The following is a 27,636-nucleotide window of genomic DNA, read 5'->3' as shown; positions in this document are numbered from 1 at the left end:
GGTCTGAGAATTTAAAGTTTTAGGCCCTAGAAATATAAACAGTAACCAAGAACCAAGGACATGTCTTAGCAACACCAGGGGACCTTATGGGCTCAGAAGTGTGTACTGGAGCCAGCTTGCACTGGCTTAGTGCAAAAATTGTCTCATTTCTTCCTAATTCCACATTCAGTGATGTCACAATAATAGCTAGAAATAGGCCATGGTTGGAGAGGTTAAGTCACAGAGATTATCAAACACTACAGATTAGGACTTTTTTTTTCCTGATAGGCAGTTGTTGAGCATTTGCTAGACATAAACAAAGGAGTATAGATTTCAGAATTTTTAATAATGTAATTAGTTGTAAGCATGATCATACACTCTTTCAAAGTCAGTGCTGTATAATGAAAAAAACAAAATCTACACATGAAGAAGAATATTATATAAGGCAGACTGATTAACTGAAGATATACATCATACACCCTAGGGCAACTACTAAAAAAATTTTTAAGAAGTATCAATAATAAGTTAATAGTGAAGATAAAATAGAATCATAAGAAAAATGTTCAGTTAACCAAAAAGAAGGCAGAAAAAGAGGATGAAAGAAATGAAGAACAGATGGAACGATAGAAAGCAAGATTGTAGAATTTAATTCAACCATATCAACATTGACAAAATGTGAATGATCTAAATGTGCCAATTAAAAACAGAGATTGTCAGACTAGAGTTTTAAAAAGTATATGTTATTTATAAGAAATCTCCTTAATATAAAAGCATAGATAGGTTAAAAGTAAAATGATGAAAAAAGATATACCAGGCAAACACTAAGAAAAGAAAACTTGGGTGGCTTTAATAATATCACACAAAGTTACTTCAGAACAAGGAATATTATCAATGTTTAAAAGAAAAATTAGATAATAATAAATGGGTCAATTCTCCAAGAAGACCTAAGAATTCTAAATGTGTACATCCCTAATAACAAAACCTCAAAATACACAAAACAAAAACTGATAGTGCTAAAAAGAGAAATAGATAAATCCACAATTACAGTTTGACACCTCAACATTCCTCTCTCAGTAATTGCTAGACCAAAGACAGGAAATCAGTAAAGATACAGGAGACATAAGCAACATTATCAACCAATATGTCACTATAATATCATATTATTTACATTTATGGAACACTCCATACAACATCTGAGTAAGCATTTCTTTCAAGTGCATGTGGAACATTCAACAAGATAGACAGTATTCTTGGCCATAAAACAAACTTTGCCAAATTTTAAAGAATAGAAATTATTAAAAGTATGTCTTTAGATCATAATAGAATTAAACTAGAAATCAATTTTTTAAAATATATCTGGAAAATTCCCAAATATTTGGAAGCTAAAGCTGCAACGAATATTCTCATATATTCATCATTGCAACTGAGTTCTATTATTTTCTTAAATACATAATCTTTAAAATATGATGACCCCTTATGATACAGATGAATTACTATTGTCATATGCAAGGTTTTTTGTTGTTATTTTATAGGACTAAATATACCACTTCTCAAAATGACCCTTGGCAGAATTACAAACCTCAATCTGAAACTGAAATTCAAGACTTTTCTAACACTATCCCCCATATACCTATGTCCACATGACAACCTCCTAGTCATCCTTTTAGACATAGCTCAAACATCCCCGAGAAGCCTTCTTTGACAGTTGTCTATGCAGGCCCACTCCTAATCATCCCCCCAAATTAGACTTTCCTTCTTGCATGTTCCCATAGCTCTCTTCACATACCCCTGGTGACACATCTGGTGTCCTCTGCCTGGTTACCTCTACTTGTCCTTCAAACTTCAGCTGCAGGCTCCATAAAAGCATTCCATATCCTTCTCCCCTACTTACCTTCACTGGTTAGACAATTCTCTTACGTAAGCCAAAAACACTCAATAATTAGTGTAGGGTTTCTCAAGAGCAGCACTATTGACGTTTTTGACCTAATAACTCTGTTGTGCAGGGCTGTCCTGTGCATTGTAGGATGATTAGTAGTATCCTTGGCCTCTACCTACCAGGTGCCAGTAGCACACACACCCCAGACATGACAATCAAAGATGTCTTCAGACATTGCCAAGTGTCCTCTGCGGGGCAAAATACTCCCTTATTTGAGAACCACTGATTAAGTGCTACTAAGCATACTGATTGTGATCAGTCTGTTTATCTGTTTATTAGTCTATCTTAGACTATTGGCAATTCAAAGGAAGAAACTGTATATTTTCTTTCTGAAGCCCAGTTTCTAGCACAGAACCTGGAACCTAATAAATACTTATATTTTGCTGAAGAAAATAAGTGAAATTCTATTGCTTTGGAAATTATTTTGTTTATAGATCTATATAGCACCTTTTTTCTTCTTCTCCCTTCTGGACTGGGATCTCCTTGAGGACAAAAAACCTTATTTATTCACTTTTATGAATAAAAAGTGAATAATGCACTAAAGTTGTCTGATCATTGTTTTATGATTATATCAATCAACAAAAGAATTTCTCATGTAGATAAGAATGTACTAAAACTGACAGATTATAATCCAGGCTTTCAAGAGTAAGTGGGGGAAAGAAGAGGTGCATTTTTTAAAACATATATATGTAAAATGAAGTAAATGGGAGCATAAAACTCTATTCATAATTATAGACAGCTATCTGCAAACTCTTCATAAGTTATTTTAATCAATTTATTTCTGCTTTAATAAACTAAATATAATATAACAGGGATGAAAATGATGGAACCAAAACTATAAATTGCTAGAAGGATAGAGAAAGACATGTTCTACCTATTTTAAAATCATTAAAATGCACATAATCAAGAGGGAAGACACTAGATGACTTATGAGCCTATAGAGTGGTCTTTTTAATAATAATCAAGGTAATCATTATTTCCAAGAAGATTATCTAGCATGTAAGATGCTAGTCATGCACGGAATTATTATTAGACAGAAAATACTTATCTTTTATGTCTTAATTTTTACCAGGAAATATACTCCATTAAAATTAATCAGTTAAAAAAAACTGATCTATTACATTGAGTAACTTTTTATTATCTAGCTTGTGTTTTTCAAAAATTATTATTACATGTGTAGTCATGGATGGTAACTGGACTTATTGGGGTGATTATTTCATAATGTATAAAAATATTGAATCACTATGCTGTACACCTGAAACTAATATAACATTGTATGTTAAGTATAACTTAGTTAAAAATTATTATTAGAAAAGCAGCACATGTGCATTGTAGAAAATTAGAAAAGCATTATTAAATCAATCCTTCACCACCAGAGACCATCACTACTAATTCACGCCTATATTTCCAGGTCTTTACACACACACACACACACACACACACACACACACACACACACAACCCTTTGTAGTTACACATCAATATAAAATCATATTGTACATACTCTTCCTCAACCTACTTTTTTCAGTAAGTAATCTCTGCTTTCTCTTTCAGTACCTTTTATCTCTTTAATACTTATACTATATTCAAAATTCCCCATTTGATCCAAAAATATCACATACAGATGGTTTGTCCATTCAAATATCAAATGTAGGATCAAACTTTCATCTGGTTTTTATGTCCCTTAAGTTTCTTGTAATAGATTATAATCTCTTTTTCACAATCATGACTTTTTAAAGAACCAGGTCAATTACCTATTGCAGAATATCCCTGGATTTTTCTGGTTTCTTTGCTATGCTACCATTTAACTTGTCAGTCTCTATCCTGCATTTCTTATAAATTGTACATTATATTAGAGGCTTAATAAACCCAATTTAAATATTTTTGCCTAGAATAATTCATAGGCCTTGGTGTGTACTTCATGTGGCTTTATATCTGGCACACAATATCTGATTAACAAACATTAATGACACTATGATTGATTGATTCCTATACTGTTATTTTGTTTTCCCCTCCACTGTACAGATAAAATTTTCCCCTTGTGATTAAAAAATAATGTGTAAGGTTTTCTTTTAACTATTAACCAATGGCCAGTTTTCCATAAACCATTTACTTAATGATCTTGACACCGATTAATAATCCTTCCCTCAATCTATTAATGTAATTTCTGTGAAATTATTTTTTTCTAATTCTACAGTCCTTTCTATGTCTTATAATGCATTTTTCTGTAAAACAGCATGCTTCCTCAAAAATTGGGATATTTGGTTACCCTGTTGGTGAGGATGTAAGCAACAGAAGTACCATAGACACCTGGTGGGAATAGTCACACTTCACTTTTGGAAAACAATTTGGCATTATCCAGCCAAGTTGAAGATACACACAATCTATTACCCAGCATTTCCATTTTAGGTATAGCATTTCCCACTTCAGGCATTCTTCACTTAAGATCAGAAATTTATTTTTGTAAATTAGACATTTTAAAAATAAATGCTAATTGAGAGTCTATTTCTTAATATTTCAAATAAGGAAAATTAGTGTTTTTTTATCAACCTAAAACCTCAACCAATTTCCTAAAACATAACTAATTCAGAGTAAAATGCATATAAAGTATTCATTAAATGACTAATATGGTTACTTCAAATAGTTTCTTTGTATGCAGAACATGCTGTATTAGTCTAGGTTCTCCAGAGAAGTAAAACTTGGATATATAATATCCAATTGATGTAATATATCATACATGATTTATTATAAGGAATTGGCTCACGTGATTATGGAGACTGAGAAGTTCCAAGATCTGCAGTTGAACCCAGAAATCTGGTGAAGACCCAGTAAAGCCAATGGTGTAGTTCCTGTCCAAGTCCAATTGTGAAGGCAGGAGAAGACCAATGTTCCAGCTAGAAGACAGGCAGAGAGAGCAAATTCTCCTTTATTCAGCCTTTTGTTCTATTCAGGCCTTCAATGAAATGGATGAGGCTCACCCACATTGGAAAGGGCCACCTGTTTAACTTAGTCTGTCTATTCAAATGTTAATCTCATCCAGAAACTCCCTCACAGATACATTCAGAATAATGTTTAACCAAATATCTGGGCAACGCCTCCAGTCAAGTTGACACATAAAATTAACCATCACATATGCCCTTCAGTGATTCTAGCTACACCTTTCAAAACATTAATACTTAACAATTCTACCTGGAATATAACCCAGACTTCCCCTCCCACACACATTGTTTTGTTTAAAATGTAGTATTGAGTTTGCGAGACATAAATACAATTTTTTTCATATAAATCAGCTAACAAGGATATTGCAAGGACACTTACATTCTAAAGTTTGGATATCAAAGTCCAAGAGGTGTTTCACGAGGGAAATGTTAAAGTATGCCAGTACTACCCTAAAAACATGTAAACATATGCACTAGCATACATGTGTAAGAATATTTGTAGCAGTGTTATTTATGGTAACCAAAAACTGCAAACACCTGAATGTCCACTTACAATAGTATGAATGAGTTGTGAAATATGCATACAATGGAAGAGTATATCACTAAGAAAATGGTATGCAAAACGCTATAGTATGGATGACCTTGCAAACACAATATTGAACAAAAGAAGAAAGATAAAAATAATTCCAACAGTATGGAGTCCACTCATATTAAGTTCAAAGCAGGCTAAACCAGGCCATTGTTTAGAGATGCACATATAGGTTGTAAAAGCATAAAGGAAAAGAAAGGTATGATTATCACAAAGCCAGAATAGTGGATACTTCCAGAGTGGAGGGATAGAATTATAATTAGGAAGGAAGCCACAAACAAGGTGGGTGTTCTTGGATATTGCAAAATTTCTACTTTTTGACTTGGGTTATACCAGAGTTTGTTTTATAGGTATTCATTAGACAGTACAGATATATTTTATAAATTCTTCTGTAAGTACATATATTTCATAATAAGAAAAGAATAAGAGATGAATGGAAAAAGTTAGATTAGGCATTATATAGGAGGTACAACTGCAAGATGCTGCTGGCAGGCACCAACCTCTGCTTGCTGTATCTGACCAAGTGTCAACACATGTATAACTGAACTGCAGAAGATAAATTAAGGACAACTAAAATAAGCCAGAGACAGAAGCATTTGCAAAGGAGCTTGCACTTAGAAAATGCTCAAAAACAACACATTTGTTGGATTGGAACTTGATGAATGGAAAAAGAAAACTTCCATATATGTAAAAGGCTTAAAGAAACAGGCTAGGGTCTTCCCTGGTGGCTCAGTGGTTGACAATCCGCCTGCCAATGCAGGGGACATGGGTTCGAGCCCTGGTCCGGGAAGATCCCACATGCCGCGGAGCAACTAAGCCCATGTGCCACAACTACTGAGCCTGCGCCCTAGAGCCTGAGAACCACAACTACTGAGCCTGCGTGCTGCAACTACTGAAGACCGCGCACCTAGAACCCATGCTCCACAACAAGAGAAGCCACCGCAACGAGAAGCCCGCACACTGCAACAAAGAGTAGCCCCTGCTCACCGCAACTAGAGAAAGCCTGCACACAGCAACAAAGACCCAACGCAGCCAAAAAAAAAAAAAAACCAACAGTCTACAAGATTTAAAAATAAAACAAAAACTAAACACCTTCATGGGGACATAATAGGCATTCATAAAATCATAAAATGTAAGAATACTGTGAACATGGCTTTGGGCAATAAATCCTGCAATTTTCAAGACATGAGGATGCCAACGAAATTCAAAAGAAATCATTTTCAATAATTAAAAGAAATTGTATCTTACACAGAAAGCAGTAAATATATAATAAGTCATAATTATTATATGTGCTTAAATTTTGGTATTGACAGAAAAAAATACCAAATAAATAAGCACCTAGCCAGAATATTCAGCCTCAGAAGAAAGTGTTCAATCATTTTATGACTGTTTAAAATTCAGTTAAATGTTTCTCAATGCTTTGACCAGGCTCTGGTACATGAGGCAAAAGTTCAGAAGCATTCTCCTATGACTTCCGATTTCCCATAGAGTGCTGCCCTCTGCAGGGAGAGCTGTGTCACATCTGATCCCACTTTTCCGTGGTAATTTTTGTAAAAATTTCCACTTTCGTTTTCATGAATGGAATGTGTCTATCTTCCTCCTGAAACACTTCATTTGAAATTACAGTCAGTTGTAAACAAGGTAAAGATGGCTATGACATGTTTTCAATTAAACTAAGAAAAAAAATCTATTTTTGTATTTACAAAGAAAATCATAAAATGGAGAAAATATATATTATAAATTGTACTGCATTATTCAGTATAAGGAGAAATCAAATCTGAAATATTTTAAAGTAATTTTAAAAACAGGTATTCAAGGCTAGATATATGAGCAATGAAAATGGATTTTTTTTAATATTGGAGTATAATTGATTAACAATGTTGTGTTAGTTTCAGGTGTACAGCAGAGTGATTCAGTTATACATATACGTGTACATCTATTCTTTTTCAAATTCTTTTCCCAGTTAGGTTATTACAGAGTATAGAGCAGATTTCACTGTGCTATAGATTAGGTCCTTGTTGGTTATCTATTTTAAATATAGCAGTGTGTATATGTCAATCCCAAACTCCCAATCTATCCCTCCTCCCCACCCTTCCCCCTGGTAACCATAAATTCAATCTCTAAGTCTGTGTGTCTGTTTCTGTTTTGTAAATAAGTTCATTTGTATCATTTTTTTTAGTTTCTGCATATATGTGATATCATATGATATTTGTCTTTGTCTGACTTACTTCACTTACTATGATAATATCCAGGTACATCCATGTTGCTGCAAATGACATTATTTCATTCTTCTTAATGGCTGAGTAATATTCCATTGTATATATGTACCACATCTTCTTTATCCATTCATCCGTTGATGGACATTTAGGTTGCTTCCATATCTTGGCTATTGTAAACAGTGCTGCAATGAACACTGGGGTGCATGTATCCTTTTGAACCATGTTTTTCTCTGGATATATATATGCCCAGGAGTGGGATTGCTGGATCATATGGTAACTCTATTTTTAGTTTCTTAAGGAACCTCCATACTGTTCTCCATAGTGACTATACCAGTTTACATTCCTACCAACAGTGGGAAAACACCCTTTTCTCCATACCCTCTCCAGCATTTATTGTTTGTAGACTTTCTGATAATGGCCATTCCGACTGGTGTGAGGTGATATCTCATGAGCAATGAAAATGGATTTTAAGATTACATCTTCTTAAATATTTGGCTTAGGGACTTCCCTGGTGGTCCAGTGGGTAAGACTCCACACTCCCAGTGCAGAGGGCCCAGGTTCAATCCCTGGCTGGGGAACTAGATCCCACATGCATGCCAAAACTAAAAGTCCACATGCCACAACTAAGAAGTCTGCATGCCGCAGCCAAGAAGTCCACATACCGCAAGTAAGATCCTGCGTGCTGCAACTAAGACCTGGAGCAGCCAAAATAAATAATTAAATAAACAAATATTTTTAAAAAATATTTGGCTTAAATTGCTATTCTATAATTAAACAGCCATCATAAGAAAGACGTTTCTTATTTCAATGATGCTGCCATCACTCAAAACCAGTTTTGAACTGTTTACATAAAATTGCCTTCAAAATTGTTTAAAAGAAACAAGAAAATCACACTATTTTATAATTTTTTTTTTGCTAATAACATTACCAAATTTCATCATCAGCGTTACTTAGAAACTCAAGTTTGAATGTCATTCTTACTTTAAAGCAGGTAAGATTTTTGGAACTAAAGATATTCCACCACCAAGGGTATTTGAAAGAATATGATGAATGATTCTAAGAAATTTTGAAAAAGGAATTCCAAGATATATATATATATTGGAAGGGAAAACAATCATTTATATGTAAACTGTCGGGTGTCAGCTTCTGCCTAGAATGTAGAAAGTTGCAAAAGAATGTCATTCCTACCCTAGCAATAATAACAATCCAGATAACCCATAAAATCATAATTTATTAAAAAGTCATCAGAGAGCTAAGGATGGAGAAAAAATATCTAATGAGTTAAAATCCAGAAAGTTACATACCTCTCTTGGGAGCAAAGCAACCCAATAGCTTCTTTCATCCTTGGTGAAGCAGTAGAAAAGGAGAAAGCTGTCAGAGCAAGAAGAAAGGTAAGAAGAAAACTGGGATAACTCAAGAATTAAACTTCTGAAATTTTAACAAATTTTTGTAGACTAAGTGTGAGCTGGCATGATGGTTTAAAATCCTTAGAACACAGAGTACAGCCGCCTACAACACTTCATAGCCTTCGCAGAGTAGTCATGAGAAATATTGCGGCTAGAGTAGGAATGCTTAAAAAAACTTTCAAGCACTCAGGCTTTACATTGATACAAGGCAGCAGGCACCTAACTTTGGTGAAGAGGGGCAAGAATACTGAGAGAGACCTGCTCTACCAAGGTACAGTGTGCAGGACCTCATGAACTCCGAGGGCAGGAAAGGAGGACTGAGACAAGCTCTGTAAGTTCTCCAGGCTGTACACTGAGTAAGAGCAATGATCATTTATGACTGAGAGAGGGGCAGGGAAGCTGAAAGAGATTCTTCCCCAAGGTGTAAGCATAGGGGGTTTCTTGAAGTCTGAAGGCAGCATAGGAAAAACTGAACTGAACTCTTTAGGTACATGAGGTCTTCAATGGGTACAAACCAATGACTGATTTTGGCTGGTGCAGAGGCAAGAAAGCTGAGAGATACCTCTCTGAGATGTAGACAAGCAGGGCCTGGGGAAGGCTGTGGGAAAAGCAACAGAATGGAAACAAATCCTCCAGGTACTCAGGTCCCACATCTGGCTAAAAAGAAAATTCTGATCCCTTGCACAAACTATTTGAAGTCTGTGGTGAAATAAATCTAACTAAAATAAAGAGCTAAGCCTAGATCCAATTCAGTCATGGACTAGATTAACTCATCTCCTCACATTACTGGATTGACAGAAGGAATGTGCAATGGGTGTAAATATTATTGCTTCAGTTTCTATTGTTCTATTATCAATATCCAACTATCAATCAAAAATATGTGACATGAAAAAAGGGGGAAAAAATGTGACTCATTCTTAAGAGAGAAAAATCTGATCCAACATGGTCCAAGTGTTAGAATCATCAGAGGGAATTTAAAATAACAATGATAAATATATTAAGCAATCTCATGGAAAAGATGGATAGCATGTATAAACAGATGGGGAATTTGTTCCTGATACAAATAAAAACTATAAAAAGGAGCCAGATGGTAATCCTAAAAATGAAAAATAAAATATAAGATGAAGAATTATTTTGATGGGCTCATTAGCATTCTGAACACATCAGATAAAAGAATCAGTGAATTTGAGGACAATAGAAATTATCTAAATTAAAACACAAAGAGAAAAATTTAAAGAGGAGGGGGATCAAAACATCCAATAACTGTGAAACAAAATCAAATAGGCTATCATTTGTGTAGCTGGAGACCCAAAACAAGAAAAAAGAATAGAGCAGAAGAAATATTGGAAGAGATGACTGACAATTTTCCAAAACTGAGGAAAGATCAACCCACAGACCTAAGAAGTTCAGCAAAACCCAAGAACAGTAAATACAAAGAAAATTACACCTAGGCATATTATGGTTGTATGGTTGAAATCTAAAGCATAAAGATAAAATCTTAAAATGAGAGAAGATATATTACATACAATGAACAATGATGAGAATGATGGTTGACTTATCAGAAAAAACAATAAAGGGGATAAGCAATTAAACATCTGTAAAGTACTTAAAGAAAAACTGTTAATCTATAATTTTATATCCGGTAAAAATATCCTTTTAACATGAAGTCAAAATAAAGCCATTTGGAAGCTGGCAAAAACTGAAAGGATCCATCTCATCTCTGGCAGACCTGCACTGTAAGAAATATTAAATACTCACTAATGCTCTGTGGGTTTTTTTTCAGTCATTTTAATGTGCTTCGTTTGTACAGTTTCAATTACTATGTCTTCAACTTCAATAATCATTTCTTCTCCAATGTCTACTCTACCATTAATCCCACCCGGTATGTTTTTCATTTCACACATTGCAGTTTTAATCCATGGAAGTCCAATTTGAGTCTTTTTAACATTTTCTGTCTTTACTTAACCTGTGCAGTATTTACTCCAGCTTCTTAAACTTAGGGAATATAGTTATAATAATTGTTTACTGTTCTCGTTTACTATCTTGTGTCCCATCTGGATTGGTTTTGATTGATTATTTTTCTCCTTCTTATGGATCATCGTATCTTGCTTCTTTGCATGATAACTTTTTACTGGACATGACTAATTTTATCTTGTTGAATGCTGTATATTTTTGAATTCCTATAAATATTATTGAGCTTTATTCTGTGATATTGTTGTTATTTAGGAACAGTTTGAGCCATTCAGCTCTTCCTTATAAGCATTGTTAGGAGGAACCAGAGCAGCATTTAGTTTAGGAATGATTTTGCTGCTGCTGAGGCAAAACACTTCTGAGTACTCTACCCAACATTCCACAAATTATGAGGTTTTCCATTTTGGCTGGTGCCCTCTGTAAACACTGGGTATTATTCCCTCTAATCCTTTCTGCATTGAGCAGTTTCCTCACCCTCATGCAGTGATCAGTACTCAGCTGAAGACTCATGGAGGACTCTGTAGATCTCCAGAGATCTCTCTCCCTGTCTCTGAAGAGCTCTTTCCTCTGTTACGCTCTTTCCTCTGCTACGCTCTTTCCTCCGAGCTCTTGGTTCCTTGGTCTCCCCAGACTTCCAGCTTCAACTTTGCAACTTAGGGAGACCTCTACGCTTTGGGATCTCTCTCCCTTTGGCCTGGGAAATCTGCAGGCAATAAGCTGGGACAATTATAGGTCTCATCTCATTTGTTCATATAGCGAAGGGAATCACTACCCTTTACTGCCCAATGTCTAATGTCTTAAAAACTGTTCTTTCATGTATTTTATCCAGTTTTTTGTTGTTTAGGCAGGAAAATAACTTGTGTTCCTCTGAATTTACTCTCCATCTTGATTAGAAACAGAAATCTTTGTATCATGCTTTTTAAAAATATTTTAAACCTATGTAGTCTGCACATATGACTGAAATGCTGATTTTTCCTTTCAGACTCACTCAAGTAGGAATACTCTAGGTCCTGTATGACATCAAATTTAGAATATAACATAAATAGTAAGTATGGACTTTGAAGTGGGCAAAGCAATCCATAAGCAGGAACACGCACACACAAAAAAGAAAAGGCATACAAAAGGGCATTGACCCTATGATATTTACCCCTATTTACACACTTTCTCCTCCTTTTTAAAATTCTTCTCTGACACTACTTACCTTTAGGACCAGATGTTCCTGTATTCCCTATGATTACATTCTGCTCTGGAGAGGAAGTAACATAGGATGTCTAAAAACTCTTTTAGTTGCCAAAAAATTGCGCAAATTTGCGCACTCTGTTTTGTCTAGGTAATGTAGCCTTGCCCATTTTCTCTAGAATTTCTCTAGAACTGAAGAAACATAAACATATGCAACTCACACCACACATTTATCAATTTTATACTAAGTTAGTTTCTGTGTTTTAGCTTTCATCCAGAAATGTAATTTAAGAATTTAAGTAATTGAGATTACTCTCTGACATCTCTCTTTTGGATATCACTCAGATTTCAGAGAAACATATTTGTCACAATCAAAGATATGAAGTGATTAAAATAAAAAGTAATATCCTGTCTTCCGAAGTACACTGAAAAAAGGTAACATTGGAACTTCCCTGGCAGTTCAGTGGTTAAGACTCTGCGCTTCCACTGCAGGGGGCACAGGATTGATCCCTGGTTGGGGAACTAAGATCCTGCATGCCGTGTGGCATGGCCAAAAAAAAAAGGCAACATGAGTGGTTTATAAATGCTTCTATTATTTGCAGTATTGAGAACAGGCCAACAGCTGGTGTTCAAATAACTAAAGCCTTTCACTAAAAATTCAGAATAGAGGGATTGGCTAGATGTGGATGATGCATCATGATTATATGATTCAGTGCTTTGCTCAGGGATTGATGCTTTAAGGAGAGTGGTTATACAGCCCCAATTACTAAGCATCTTAATTTGAAATTCATATATGAGAGAGAAAAGAGAGAGAGAGAGAGAGAGAGGTGGATAGAGCAGAAGGAGGGAGAAGAAGAGGGGAGAAGGAAAAGGAGAGTGAGGGGGAGAGGGATAGGAAGAGACCTTATGAACATGTGTAACAGGATTTAGGTAGCATAGTACCTTTATCCTGCTTGAACCCTATCCTAGGTATATTAACCTACCTCATTTCTTTCCCCTTGCTTCTTGCTGTATATTTTCGATTGATTCAACTAACTGCATGATTAAATTATCTTGATTTGGTCTGTGAGCCCTTTTGTTCTATTACGTCTGGGAGAGCCTGCCTAGTAGAGTACTTGGAGACTACCATACATCAAGTTATTTCTTACCATGATGATGATTTACTTTGAAACAAATTTGATAAGATTCAAGTTTAATCCCATAATAAAGTCACTTTATTTCACTTGCCTCCCAATATTTCCAAAGAGAAAGAGAAGTAGAATTACAGAGGGCAAGTCTAAATAACGCAAATGCCTTGTGTTATGCAGAGGAACATCATCCTTCATGTGTCAAAGCTGAACAAAAGTTGAACACCTCTGAACTAGAAAATTAGCACTCCAAGTGCAAAGCTCCCATATCCTCTAGACTTAAATTGATATTTCTTTCTGTATCCAAATCTTCAGGTTTATTTCTTTGCTCTTTAATAAAGATACTAGATCACATTGGAAGTTGAGGTAGGGAAGTCACATAGGGAAAACGCATCATTTAGCTTCATTCAGTTCCATTTTCGGTTTCAACAATAGCCACTCCCAAAGCTGGTAAGAAAATCCTACGTTCACTTTACCTTCTTAACTCCCACTGCCCCATCCAATTTCCCCACATTCTCCTATCATCTTCCTATTTGAACACTCTAAGTATACTGTGCTCTGTGTTGAAAATATTTAGCAACCTAGGATGTGCTAGCATCATTACATAAAAAGCATAGCTGCCAGTGCTACATAAATTGAGAACAAGCAAAGCAGTGCTCTTTTACTTCATTAGCATTCAGTTTGCAACACTAGACTCCTAATTAAGAGATTCATAAGTATTCATATTCATTCAGGCTATTCTACTTTTTATTTGCTAATTTGGTTAGAAACATTTAGACACATTAACTGTTCTTCCAGTCAAAATAAATACTTGCTGTGTTTGTGGATAAGCCAACTGATGACTGTCTTTTCTTGAAAGCAAAATATAAAACATGTTTTTTTCCCATTTTCAATTTTCCTTTATTGTTTTATGTAAATCATTACATTTGGATGAAGGAAAGTAATTCTTCTAAGAGTGAACTTTTGAATTGTTATTGTTAGCTTCTTCCAATAGTAATAATGTCCTCAAGTTATGCTGGTAAATACAGTATAGGAAACAATGAACCTGAGAAGTTAGTTTCTTTGATAAAGAGAGTGATCAGATGCAGGGAGGGGTGACTTGAAGTTTTACCACCTGAGTAGTGGTGAAGGATCAATGGATGATTATTTCATAGAAAAGGTTTTACAGGCTGTGAAACAGTTTTTGTTTGAACATAAGAGAGAAATTTGATTTATTCTATGTTGCCTCAGAAGACACAACTAGAATTGATATAAGAAAATTATAAGGAGGAAACTGCAGCTCAAGAAAAGAAGACCTGCTTAACGATTACATTTTAAACTGATCTGATTTTAGAATCCCACAGGATAATAGGGTCATCTAAATTAGAATCTCCATACACCTTCTGAATATCATACAAATCAGAGAGAATAAATAAAGCCATAATAACCTATGTTTACAGCATGACTAAAACAGAATAATACTTCAATTTACAAGTAACTAGGGAAATAAACATTCAGAAGCAAGCAGAGCCACCTCTGGAGCCCACTGTAGAGCAGCAAGTGGGCACTTGAGGTGTGGAATACAGATATAATTATTTTCCAAAAGATAGAGTCCCACCCTGAGAGCATAAATGCTGAGAATAAGTCTGACACCTGGATATTCAGAGTACTGGCTGTGTGGAATTGAGAGGGAGAGCCTTGAAATTGTTTGCAATCAGAGGTGGGAGTTGTACCCCTTCTTGAAAAGAGTGGGAAAGACTTGGAAAGGGAATAGCTTTAAGGGGAAGGATTCATGTGGATTTGAGGGTGAAAGAGAAGAACGAAATAAGCGGTAAAAATTAAAAGTTCTACACTAACATAAAATAGAAACATCAGAAGACTTCATTACCCTCTCTCCTTTGCCACCCAAACAATGTAGACATTCATGAAATAAGCTGCACTTCATCATGCCAACAGAAGAGGGCTCTCTTGAGCTAAGAAATCTAATTTGCCACCAAACTCATCCTTTTCTACACACAACGGTTAATGCTGGCCTAGAAAAATGTAAGATATTCCTAAAATTAACAGACTATAGAAGACAACATCTATATTAAAAGTATTGTAATAGAAAACAAAAAAAATGAAAATCAAAACATTTCAGATGATGAAAATTATTCCCAAAAAACCACAAAGCACAGAAAAACTATAACAAAATATGCCACACAAAATTATCTTTAAACAAGCATTTGCAGGTGTGAAAAAAAACTCAAAGAATATATTTAAAAGTTCAAAATAGAAATGAACATAAAGTTAGGAAGATGTAAAATGAGAGTTAACAACACAGGGGAAAAAAATGAAGATAAAGAAAAAAATCATCCTTCCTTGCATGATAACCAAGGAAGAACAGCTTAGACTGAGTATATAATGAGGGACATAAGCAAAAATTAAAACAGATAAAATGGTGAAAATGAAATAAAGAGAGAGGTAAAAATGGTCAGTAAAAAAGTGACAGAGAAGGTAGGGGGAAAAAATCTAAGTAAGGAAATGGGCATTAACAAACGTATTAGTACAAAGATAACCCATTAGAACAAAAATAAAAATATAGAACATATAAAATAGATAATATTTTATATATGACATATAATATTAAAAATATCTAGAGAACATATCAAAATTAAAAAAAAGAAATACACAAAGAGATTACAAAAAAAGGAAACTACAGTTTCAAATTTTCAATATCTGCAAATCAATCATTGTGATACACCATATTACCAAATTGAAGAATAAAAATCATATGATCATCTCAACAGATGCAGAAAAAGCACTGACAAAATTCAACATTCATTTATGATAAAAACTCTCCAGAAGGTGGGAATAGAGGGAACATACCTCAACATAATAAAGGCCATAGATGACAAACCCACAGCTAACATCATACTCAACAGGGAAAGCGGAAAGTATGCCCTCTAAGATCAGGCACAAGAGAAGAATGCCCAGTCTCGCAACTTTTATTCAGCACAGTATTGGAAGTCCTAGACACAGCAATCAGACAAGAAAAAGAAATAAAAGGAATCCAAATTGGAAAAGAAGAAGTAAAACTGTCATTGTTTGCAGATGACATGATACAACAGATAGAAAATCCTAAAGACGCTACCAAAAATCTACTAGAGCTCATCAATGAATTCGGTAAATTGCAGGATGCAAAATTAACACACAGAAATCTGTTATATATCTATACACTAACAACAAACTATCAGAAAGAGAAATTAAGGAAACAATCCCATTCATCATCACATCAAAAAGAATAAAACACTTAGGAATAAACCTACCTAAGGAGGTAAAAGACCTATACTCAAAAACCTATAAGATGCTGATAAAAGAAATCAAAGATGACACAAACAGATGGAAAGATATACTGTGTTCTTGGATTGGAAAAATTAATATTGTTAAAATGACCATAGTACCCAAGGCAATATACAGATTCAATGCAATTCCTATCAAAATACCAATGGCATTTTTCACAGAACTAGAACAAATAATTTTTAAATTTGTATGGAAACACAAAAGACACCAAATAGCCAAAACAATCTTGAGAAAGAAGAATGGAGCTGGAGGAATCAAGCTCCCTGACTTCAGACTATATTATAAAGCTACAGTAATCAAGACAGCATGGTACAGGCACAAAAACAGACACATAGGTCAATGGAACAGAATAGCCAGCCCAGAAATAAACCCACACACCTATGGTCAATTAATCTATGACAAAGGAAGCAAGAATATACAATGGAGAAAAGACAGTCACTTCAATAAGCGGTGCTGGGAAAACTGGACAGCTACATGTAAAAGAATGAAATTAGAATGTTCTCTAATGCCATATACAAAAATAAACTTGGGACTTCCCTGGTGGCGCAGTGGTTAAGAATCCACCTGCCAGTGCAGGGGACATGGATTCAATTCCCGGTCCAGGAAGATCCCACATGCCGCGGAGCAACTAAGCCCGTGCGCCACAACTACTGAGCCTGCGCTCTAGAGCCTGCAAGCCACAACCACTGAGCCTGCATGCCACAACTACTGAAGTCCGCGCACCTAGAGACCATGCTCCACAACAAGAGAAGCCACCACAATGAGAAGCCCGCACACTGCAATCAAGAGTGGTCCCCACTCGCCACAACTAGAGAAAGCCCGCACGCAGCAACAAAGACCGAACGCAGCCAAAAATAAATTTAAAAGTAATGATAATAAAATAAAATAAACTCAACATGGATCAAAGACCTAAATGTAAGACCAGAAACCATAAAACCTCTAGAGGAAAACACAGGCGAACACTCTTTGATATACATTGTAGCAATATTTTTGGATCTGTCTCCTAAAGCAAAGGATAAAAGCAAAAATAAACACATGGGGCTAAATTAAACTTAAAAGCTTTTGCACAGAAAAGGAAACCATAAACAAAATGAAAAGACAAGCTACTAAATGGGAGAAAATATTTGCAAATGATATGACTGATAAGGCATTGATATCCAACATATATAAACAGCTCATATAACTCAACATCCAAAAAAACAAACAACCCAATTAAAAAATGGGCAGAAAAACTGAATAGACATTCTTCCAGAGAGGAAATGCAGATGGCCAACAGGCACACGGAAAGAAGCTCAACGTTGCTAATCCTTAGGGAAATGCAAATCAAAACCACAGTGAGATATCATCTCTCACCTGTGAAAATGGCTATCATCAAAAAGAACACAAATAACAAATGTTGGCAAGGATGTGGAGAAAAGTGAAGAAGCCTCATAGAATGTTGGTAGGAATGTAAATTGGTGCAGCCACTGTGGAAAACAGTATGAAGGTTTCTCAAAAGACTAAAAATAGAACTACCATATGACCCAGCAATTCCACTCCTGAGTATATATCAAAAAAACCCTCAAAAACACTTATTTGAAAAGATACATACACCCCAATGTTCATGGCAGCATTATTTACAATTGCCAAGATATGGAAGCAACCTAAGCATCCATCAACAGATGAATGGATAAAGAAGATGTGGTATATATATACAATGGAATACTACCCAGTCATAAAAAAAGAATGAAATTTTGCCATTTGCAGCAATGTGGATGGACTTGGAGGATATTATGCTAAGTGAAATAAGACAGAGAAAGATAAATACTGTATGTTATCACTTATATGTGGAATCTAAAAAGACAACACACTAGTGAATATAACAAAAAAGAAGCAGACTGGCAGATAAAGAGAACAAACTACTGGTTACCATTGGGGAGAGGGAAGGGAGGGGGCAAAATAGGGGTAGGGGGATTAAGAGGTACAAACTACTATGTATAAAATAAGCCACAAGGACATGTTGAACACAACAAGGAATACAGTCAATATTTTATAATAACTATAAATGGAGTATGACCTTTAAAAATTGTGAAGCATGGGCTTCCCTGGTGGCGCAGTGGTTGAGAATCTGCCTGCCAATGCAGGGGACACGGGTTCGAGCCCTGGTCTGGGAAGATCCCACATGCCGCGGAGCGACTGGGCCCGTGAGCCACAATTACTGAGCCTGCGCGTCTGGAGCCTGTGCTCCACAACAAGAGAGGCCGCGATAGTGAGAGGCCCGCGCACTGCGATGAAGAATGGCCCCCACTTGCTGCAACTGGAGAAAGCCCTCACACAGAAACGAAGACCCAACACAGCCATAAATACATAAATAAATAAATAAAATATTAAAAAAAAAAAAAAAAAAAAAAAAAAAAATTGTGAAGCACTGTATTGTACACCTATAACATATAATATTGTACATCAACTATACTACAATAAATAAATCAATTTTTAAAAAGAAATATATAATACATAGTAAATATTACTTAAAATAATATATAATAATCATATCAATAAAAATGGACTTAACTGACCTATTAAATAAAAAAACATTTTCTAATTGGCTCATGTAGCAAAACCCAACTGCTAAACAAACCCAACTGTTAAATAAACAGACTCACTTAAAACAAAGTGACTCAGAAAAGCTGGACCAGGTAAATACAAGTAAATAAAAAATCCTGATATTCCATAAGGGAGACTTTAGGGTTAAAAGTATTAATTAAGACAAAGAGTTTACTAGATAATACTGAAGGATCCAATTCACAGTAAAGAAAAAATGGCTATGAATATATATTCACCAAATAATGCAGTAACTTCCTTAATAAAGCAAGCAGAAATAGACAGAATACAGTAATAACAGGTAACTTCAATACTTCACTCTCTCTCAAAAAAGATCAAAAGAACAAAAAAATTTAAGTTATATACAACCCAAATAACATAATCAATAAAGTAGCTCTTACTGACACCTATCAAAAAGAACATACCTTCTCAAATGTACATGACACATTCAGTAAATCTGACCATCTATGAGGTCATCACAAAACCTCTGTAAGTTTCACAAAGTAAAATTAATACCACATTCTCTGATTATAAAACAACAATTAGAAATTAATTAAAACAGAAAACAAAAAGACTCTTCAATGAAAAATTTTAAACTTTCTATTAAACAGTTCTTTGGAAAAGAAAATAAAAATTAAAATTTCTAAAGAATCATGATATAAAAACACCACATTAAAGAATCTATGGAATACAATAAAAGCAGTGATAAAAATAATCAAATTCCTAAGAAAGAAAGTAGAAGAGAGAAGGGAAAAATAACTGCAGACATTAATGAGGTATAAAAGAGAAGAGCAAAGCACAAAAATAAATCAAAACTCTAGTTCTTGAAAAATAAGTAATAATATAGACAAAGGAGACAGCACACAAATACAGAATAAGAAATGATCAAGAGGAATTAATCACTGAAACAGGATCTATTTAAAAATCATAAGTAGTTTCCAAATATCTATGCAAATAAACTGGAAAACCTAGATGCAATAAATAATTTCTCAGGAAAAATTTGTCCCTACAGAGACAGATTAAGCAATTTCCATAGAATAGAGAAAGTCATCAAAGAACTATCCTGTAATAAAGGAATCAGAACCAGATGTTTTCAGAGAATAAATTCTACCAAAATTTTAAAAACCACATGTTCCCAATATTACCTAAACTGTTTCAGAGAATGGAAAAAAGAAAAACTTTATAATCACTTTTATGAAGCAAGTGTAACACTAATACATCAACCTGATAAAGATATCACACTTTCAAAAATTCTTATGAATTCACGTACATTCATACTAAAATTTTTTAAGCAAATATTTGCAAAAGATTTTAACACTACACAAAAATAATACAATATGAGGCAAGAGAGATTTATCCCAGAAGTGTCAGAATGGTTCAGTATTAATCTAACATATTTCACCCTATTAAAAATTTAAGGAGAAATACCATGATTATCACCATAGGTGCTAAAAAGACCTCTGATGCAATTTGTCACCCATCCCTCATTTTAAAAAAGCACTTAGTAAGATAGTATTTAATGCATACTTCCTTAACATGATTACTAAACCATCACTCCTAAAGCCAATATGTTACATAGTGGGAAACCTCTGACTAGAGGCATTTCCACCAGGATGAGGAACAAGGCAAGAAAGGAGGTTCACTGTCTCACTACTCTTTAACATACTACAGGTATTAGCAAAGCAAAATCACATAGAAGATTAAACACTGTAAAATAAGAAGAAAATCTCCCTATTTGCAGATGATGCCTTTATATCTAGAAAATCAAAGGAATCAAAAAAACTAAATCAAACCGTAAAGTAGGATATAAATTTAATACACAAAAATCAATAACTTTCACATATACAAATAATAACTAGAATATAGAAGGTTAAGGGAAAACTCCATTTATAATAGGAAAAATAAAGATAAAATTCTTAAAAATAAACTTAACAAAAAGTGTGCAAAATATATGTATATAAGGAAAACTTGAAAACACTTCTGTTTTGAATAAACGGAAGCACATCCATTGTCTTGGGTGGGACGACTCAACATCCTAACTACGTAATTTCTCTCCAAGTTATTATACATATGTGTAATATATTTATGCATGGGTATACATAGCATTTCCAATAAAAAATACAAATTTTTAAATAAGTTGATATTATAGGTCATATTGAAAAATAAATATTTAAGAATATGTTAGAAAACCTTTCAAAAGAGGAATGATGGAGGACAAGCTCTATCAGATATTCAAAAACGTTAAAACCCCTCTATAAGTGTAACAGTGTGGCATTAGAGCAGGAACACAGAAACAGACAGAAAAGCAAGGCTAAACTCGATTACATGAACAAATTTAGTGTCTAATAAGATGGTATCTCAAAACACTGGGGGGAATATGGTCACTTTTAATAAATTACAGTTGACCCTTGAACAACACAGATTGGAACTGTATGGATGCACTTATATGCAGATTTTTTTTTCAAAAGTATTTACTCCTACTACATGGAAGTGGAATCGTGGATACCGGAGGAATAGTGTATCCAGAGAGCTGACTATAAGTAATACACGGAGTTTTGACTGCGTGGATGGTCAGCACCCCATCCCCCATGTTGTTCAAGGGTCAACTGTATGATGAAACAATCAAATATTCATTTGGAGAAAGACAAAATTGAATTCACACTTCACAATATACCCGAACACACTCCAAATGGATCTGATTTATGTGTAATATATGAAACCACACAAGTATATACAAGTAGAAACATGGGTAAATTCCCTTATAACCTGGGTGCTGGTAAAGAATTTCTAACTATTACCAAAATATATATATAACAAAAGAAAATGTTAATAAATTAGACTACATTTTTTAAAAGCTTTGCACATCCAAAATACAATAAGTAAAGTCAGAAGACAAATGATAAACAGGGGAAAAAAATACTTCCAACATACATCATAGACATAGATTTGTCTCCCTGATACACCCAGCCCTTTAAATTTTGAGGGGAAAAAAAGAACAATTTGATATAAAAGTGGGCAAAAGGCATGAACAGAAAGCTCAAAGGAGAAAAAATTCAAATGGTTCTAATAATGTTCATAAAAATAACCTCGAAAAATCAGGCTGAAGTAATACTAGTCCATACAATGTAGCAAACGATTTATTACCAGTTACTACTTTCTATTTCATCTAGTAAATTATTAGTCTAGATTTCTAACTTAATAGTATATTATTTTAAAAGGAAGCAGACTCACAGATATAGAGAACAAACTAGGGTTACCAATGGGGAGAGGAAAGGGGGTAGGAGCATAATAGGGGTAGCAGCTTAAGAGGGGCTTAAGAGATACAAACTATTAGGTTTAAAATAGAAATTTTAGTTAAAATAGAAATTTGGCAAAGGAATATTTAATTTATTTAAAACTTTTAAGAACCCTATGAGGTAGGTACTACTTTTATTTATCTTCATTTTAAACTAGGGAAACTCAGGCACATAGAAGATAAGAATCTTGCCCAAGATCATAAAATAATAAAGATTTGAACCCAGACCAATCTGGTTTTAGGGTCTTTGCACATAATAACTTAGCTATGCTACTTCTAACAACTTCTTATACAGATGTGTAGAAAGAATAAGCAGCTAGAAATTTTTAAATACAGGAAATTTAATTTGATGAGACTGGTAGCAAGAATCAGATCTCATATGTTATGCAAATTTGCTTAGGACTTATTCCAAGGATCAAAGAATATGAAGGTAAACACAACCCCATCAAAAAAAAAAAACAGTAAAAAGTCATCATACTATATAGTAAAAATGAAATAATGATGAAAATCATGAGGAAAATGAGACTATGTGAGACTTTTCACAATATATAATAATAATTAAGTAAGTAAAGTTCAGATAATGGGTGTAGACATAATGTTAAAAATGTTTTAACAAATGAACATTGTAATATAGGAGATCATAGATGATAAGGTGTTTAAAAGACAATGTAAAAACCACTAGAAGTTTTGTTTTCAGATAGAATGTAGGTCACAAAAGATTGTTATTGCAGCAAGAAAACACAGGATAAAATTAAAATTATACTTTAAGCCAGCAAAGAGTAGAAGATACGAAGAAATCTAAATAAACTAAATTCCAAAGAGAATCAGGCTATTTTAGTGATCAAAGAGCTACACTGCTTTTATGGGACCAATTGCCTATTCTGGGTATCTGTGGATGGAATAGCAGCTCTGTCATAGGAAGAGAGATTTTGCTGGGATGAGAAAAATACCACTGAAGCTTTTAATTACAAAATGACTGGCACAACATATTGTAAATGAAAGAACTCCAAACGTGAAAACAAGCTGTTGAGCCCACCAATTCTCCCCCACAGGAATTTTGGCAAGAGACAAAGAGGGCAGAAAAATGTCTCACATTTTTGTTCAGTGCTTAGGTTTCAGGACCCTGCTGGAATTACAGCTAGAGATGAACTGAAACTGACTACATAGGCAACCCAACCCCTTTCCAGATGATAATAAGATCAGCTCCTTGGTGGTAGCATAACATATTGGGGATTGGCACAAAAGGAAACAAGAGATACGATCTGATTTGTAAAAGAGATAAGTTAAATAAAGATATGGTCCAGCTCCAAGTCAACCTAGCTGACTGCTGAAAAAAGGAAGGATGGCTGAACTTGCCTGAAAAACGAAAGACAAAATAAAAAGTATTATCTACTTCACAATCTACCATTCTCTTAAGGAAAAATTCCCTGCATATAATTTTTGAAAACAGGAGACATACAGAGACTTCCCTGGTGGTCCAGTGGGTAAGACTCCGTGCTCCCAATGCAGGGGGTCTAGGTTCAATCCCTGGTTGGGGAACTAGATCCCACATGCATGTCGCAGCTAAAAGTTCACACGCCACAACTAAGAGGTCCGCATGCCACAACTAAAGGTCTCACATGCCACAACTAAGACCCGGTGCAGCCAAAATAAATAAAAGAATAATTATAATAAATAAATATTTTTTAAAAATAGGAGACATATAAAGAAATAGGAAAAATATGGCCCCAAATCAAGAGAAAATATAGTCAATAGAGGTATGGTATGCTCACAAATGACCTAAGTTGAAATTAGTTAAAAATGATTTTTAAAAAGTATTTAAATATGTTAAAGAATGTAGTGGAAAAGACAATGAATGAAGAGACAGAGTTTTAGCAGAAAAAGGGAAGCTCTAAAAAACTGACAATTTTAGAACTAAAAAATATGATTAAATTTTAAAAAAATGGATATAATAAAAAACTAGACAGAATAGAAAAAAAACACAAGCTGCATGGTGTGGCCAAAAAATAAATAATATTTTGTGGGACAAAATATCAAATGATCTAATATATGTGTAACTGGGAGTTCCAGAAGCTGTGGAGAGAAAGAACTGGACAGCGGAAATATTTACATATATTTAAATATATTGGCTAAAGATTTTCCAAAACAGATGGCATATGGTCAGCCAGAGATCCAAGAGTTTCAGTTCTTTAGTTTAGTTCAAAACTAAGAAATCATTCCCAGACACATCAAACTGTTGAAAATTAAAAATAAAGAAAAAAAATTAAAGCAGCCAGGGAAGCATAACACATTCAATTCAGGGAACAAAAATAGCAATGATAGCTGACTCTTGTCAAAAACAGTGGCAGCCAAAGGTAATGGAATTATATCTTTAATGTGCTGAAAGAAAAAAGTCAACCCAAGATTCTATTTCCAGATGGATATTATAATTCCTAAAGCAACTACTAAAAAATAATATAAAGTGATATAGCTAAAATGTCAAAATGCTTTTTGGCCCAACAACTTCCTACTGGAATAATTCTTCTGCAGAGAACATAATATTAATACAAAAAAGGCAGCTACCTGATACCACTGAATAGTGAAGAGAAGCAGGCAAATTTTGGCGGAGAGTATACACTCTGGGAAGTTCAACAGAGTAATTTCCCACTTTTTTTTTTTAACTTGTAGATTGGGGGTAGGCATTGGTATACATTGTAGCATGGGGAACTGGTAGAATAATCACAGCCTTTCTGGCATGGGGAATGAGAGTACTGACACGGGGCAATTGCAGCCATTAGAGAGAAAAGCCAGAGTCTTAGAAAAGAAAAATCTAGGAGGAGAATCCCCAAATTCTGTCTGTATCTTTGCATCTTGAGCACAAAACCAACTCAAGTTGCTCACTTAAAAAAAAAAGATATGAACTGAGAGTGGAGCTATTGCCCACGGGACAGAGTTTATAACTTATGCCTAAACATGTTAACTGATTAAACGAAAGAAACATCATCCATTGGAGAAAAATAGCAGAATCCAGAGTCTCCACTACTTAGCATTTATATTTTTCAGGATACAATACAAAATTCTGCAACATAACAAAGAAAAATGAGAATGACACGCATTCCCTTCATAAAAGAAAATCAACTGAAATCAACTCTTTCAGATTTTGGAATTAGCAGACAAGGATTTTAAAGCAGCCATTACAACCATTCTCAGTGATATAAAGGAACATATGCTCTCAATGAAACAAAGGAAATCTGAGAAGAAAAATAAAATTTGGGGAAAAAAATGGAAATTGTAGAACACAAGATCTAACTGAAAAATTCACGGGATTTATTTAACAAGAGAATTGAGATGAAAGAGGAAAGAGTTTGAGAACTTGAACATAATCAGTTGAAACTACCCAAACTGAAGAACAGAGAAAAAAAGACTGAAAAAAATGAGCAAAGCCTCAGAGACAGGTTAAATAACAACACATTTAATGGTGTTACACAATGGAGACCTAAGAGGGAAGAAAAGAGGAAAGAATGGGGAAGAAAATATATTTGAAGAAATAATGACCCCAAATTTCCCAAACTTGGTGGATGACATGAATTTATATATTCAATATGCTCATTAACCCCCAAGTTGGATAAATATAAAGACAACCATACCTAGGCACACTATGGTGAAAGTGTTGAAAACCAAGACAAAAAGTAAACTTGAAAGCAGAAAGAAAATTACATTCAAGGGAATGAAGATGCAATTAGTGAATGACTTCTTATCAGAAATTAGAGGCTAGAAGAGAACAAAAGAACATCTTGAAATGGCTGAGAGAATAAAATTGTCAACCCATGATTTTATATACAGGCATACCTCAGAAATACTGCGGGTTTTGTTACAGACCACTACGATAAAGCAAATACTGCAATAAAGTGAGTCACACAAATTTTTTGGTTTCCAAGTACATAGAAAAGTTATATTTACAGTATACTATAGTCTATTAAGTGTGCAACAGCATTATGTCTAAAAATACAATGTAAATATCTTAATTAAAAAATACCTAACTGCTAAAAAATGCTAATCATCATCTGAGCCTTCAGCAAGTCATAGTAGTAATATCAAAGATCACTGATCACAGATCACCATAACAATTATAATAATAATTTAAAAGCTTGAAATATTGTAAGACTTATCAAAATCTGACACAGAGACATGAAGTGAGCAAATGTTGCTGGAAAAATGGCACTGATAGAGATGCTCAGTGCAGGGATGCCACAAACCTTCAATTTGTAAAATACACATGTCTGTGGAATACAATAAAGCAAAGTACAATAAAATGAGGTATGCTTACATCTTGAAAAAAATAAAAGAAAACTTTCATTATTTAAAAAATTTTTTTCTTCTTTTAATTTCTTTATAATATATATGACTGTTTCATCAAAAACTGTAACACTGTCTTCTGGGATTTATAACATATGTAAGTGTAATACATTCAATAGGTGTTAGCAAAAAAGAGTGGTGAGGAGAATAATAGGGCATAAACAGTTACATTTTGACATATTACACACATTGGTACAATATTAACTATAAGAAAACTTTGGACGGTATATATGTTGTAATCACTAGAGCAACCTCTAAAAAATGCAAAGAGAAAAGCTACTAGAAAAATTTTAATCAATTTCTAAAAAAATATAATTCAAAATAGAACAGAAGGAGGAGAGAAACAACATTGGTAAAGAAGGGATAAATGAAAAAGCAAATAATAGAACAGTAGATCTGAACCCAATCATATCAATAATCACATTAAATGTAAATAATCTAAACATTCTAATTAAAATGTAGGTATTGCCAGAATGGAAAAGGAAAAGGCAAGACTTAACTATATTCTATCTATAGGAGATACTTAAAATATAAAAACAAATTTAGGTTGTATGTAAATGGATGGAAAAGATATACCATGAGAACAATATTTTTTAAAAGCTGAATTGATTAATACTAGAAAATGGATTTCAAGACAATAAGTATTATCAGCAAAAAGGACATTTCATAATGATAAAAAGGCCAAATCATCAGGAAGATAAAGTCATATATGTGTGTGCATTTAAAAACAGCATCAAAATACATGAAGCAAAAATTGGCA

General features: G+C 34.2%; 1 protein-coding gene across 3 annotated transcripts in view; it reads right to left on the bottom strand.

Moving 5' to 3' along the window:
- Window positions 1-4,422: 4,422 nt before the first annotated feature.
- The window catches only part of FBXO4 (F-box protein 4), a 38,132-nt gene continuing 14,918 nt past the window's right edge, over window positions 4,423-27,636 (bottom strand). The window contains exons 8-9 of one of the 3 annotated variants that reach the window (XR_005019506.1): window positions 8,967-9,033; window positions 4,738-4,809 (exon numbers count right to left, since the gene is read on the bottom strand). Coding sequence is in view for 1 of the 3 variants with exons in the window: in XM_036849341.1 (XP_036705236.1) it covers window positions 4,676-4,809 (134 nt within the window). In the remaining 2 variants the exon portion in view is untranslated. Of the gene's footprint in view, window positions 4,810-8,966; window positions 9,034-27,636 lie in introns of all 3 variants that reach the window. The other 2 variants (XM_036849341.1, XR_005019507.1) reach the window with 2 other exon arrangements.

This window comes from Balaenoptera musculus, chromosome 3, assembly GCF_009873245.2.
Source record: "Balaenoptera musculus isolate JJ_BM4_2016_0621 chromosome 3, mBalMus1.pri.v3, whole genome shotgun sequence".
NCBI lineage: Eukaryota > Metazoa > Chordata > Mammalia > Artiodactyla > Balaenopteridae > Balaenoptera > Balaenoptera musculus.
The sequence above is the reverse complement of the archived record's forward strand: the minus strand, read 5'-3'. Positions and strand labels throughout refer to the sequence as shown.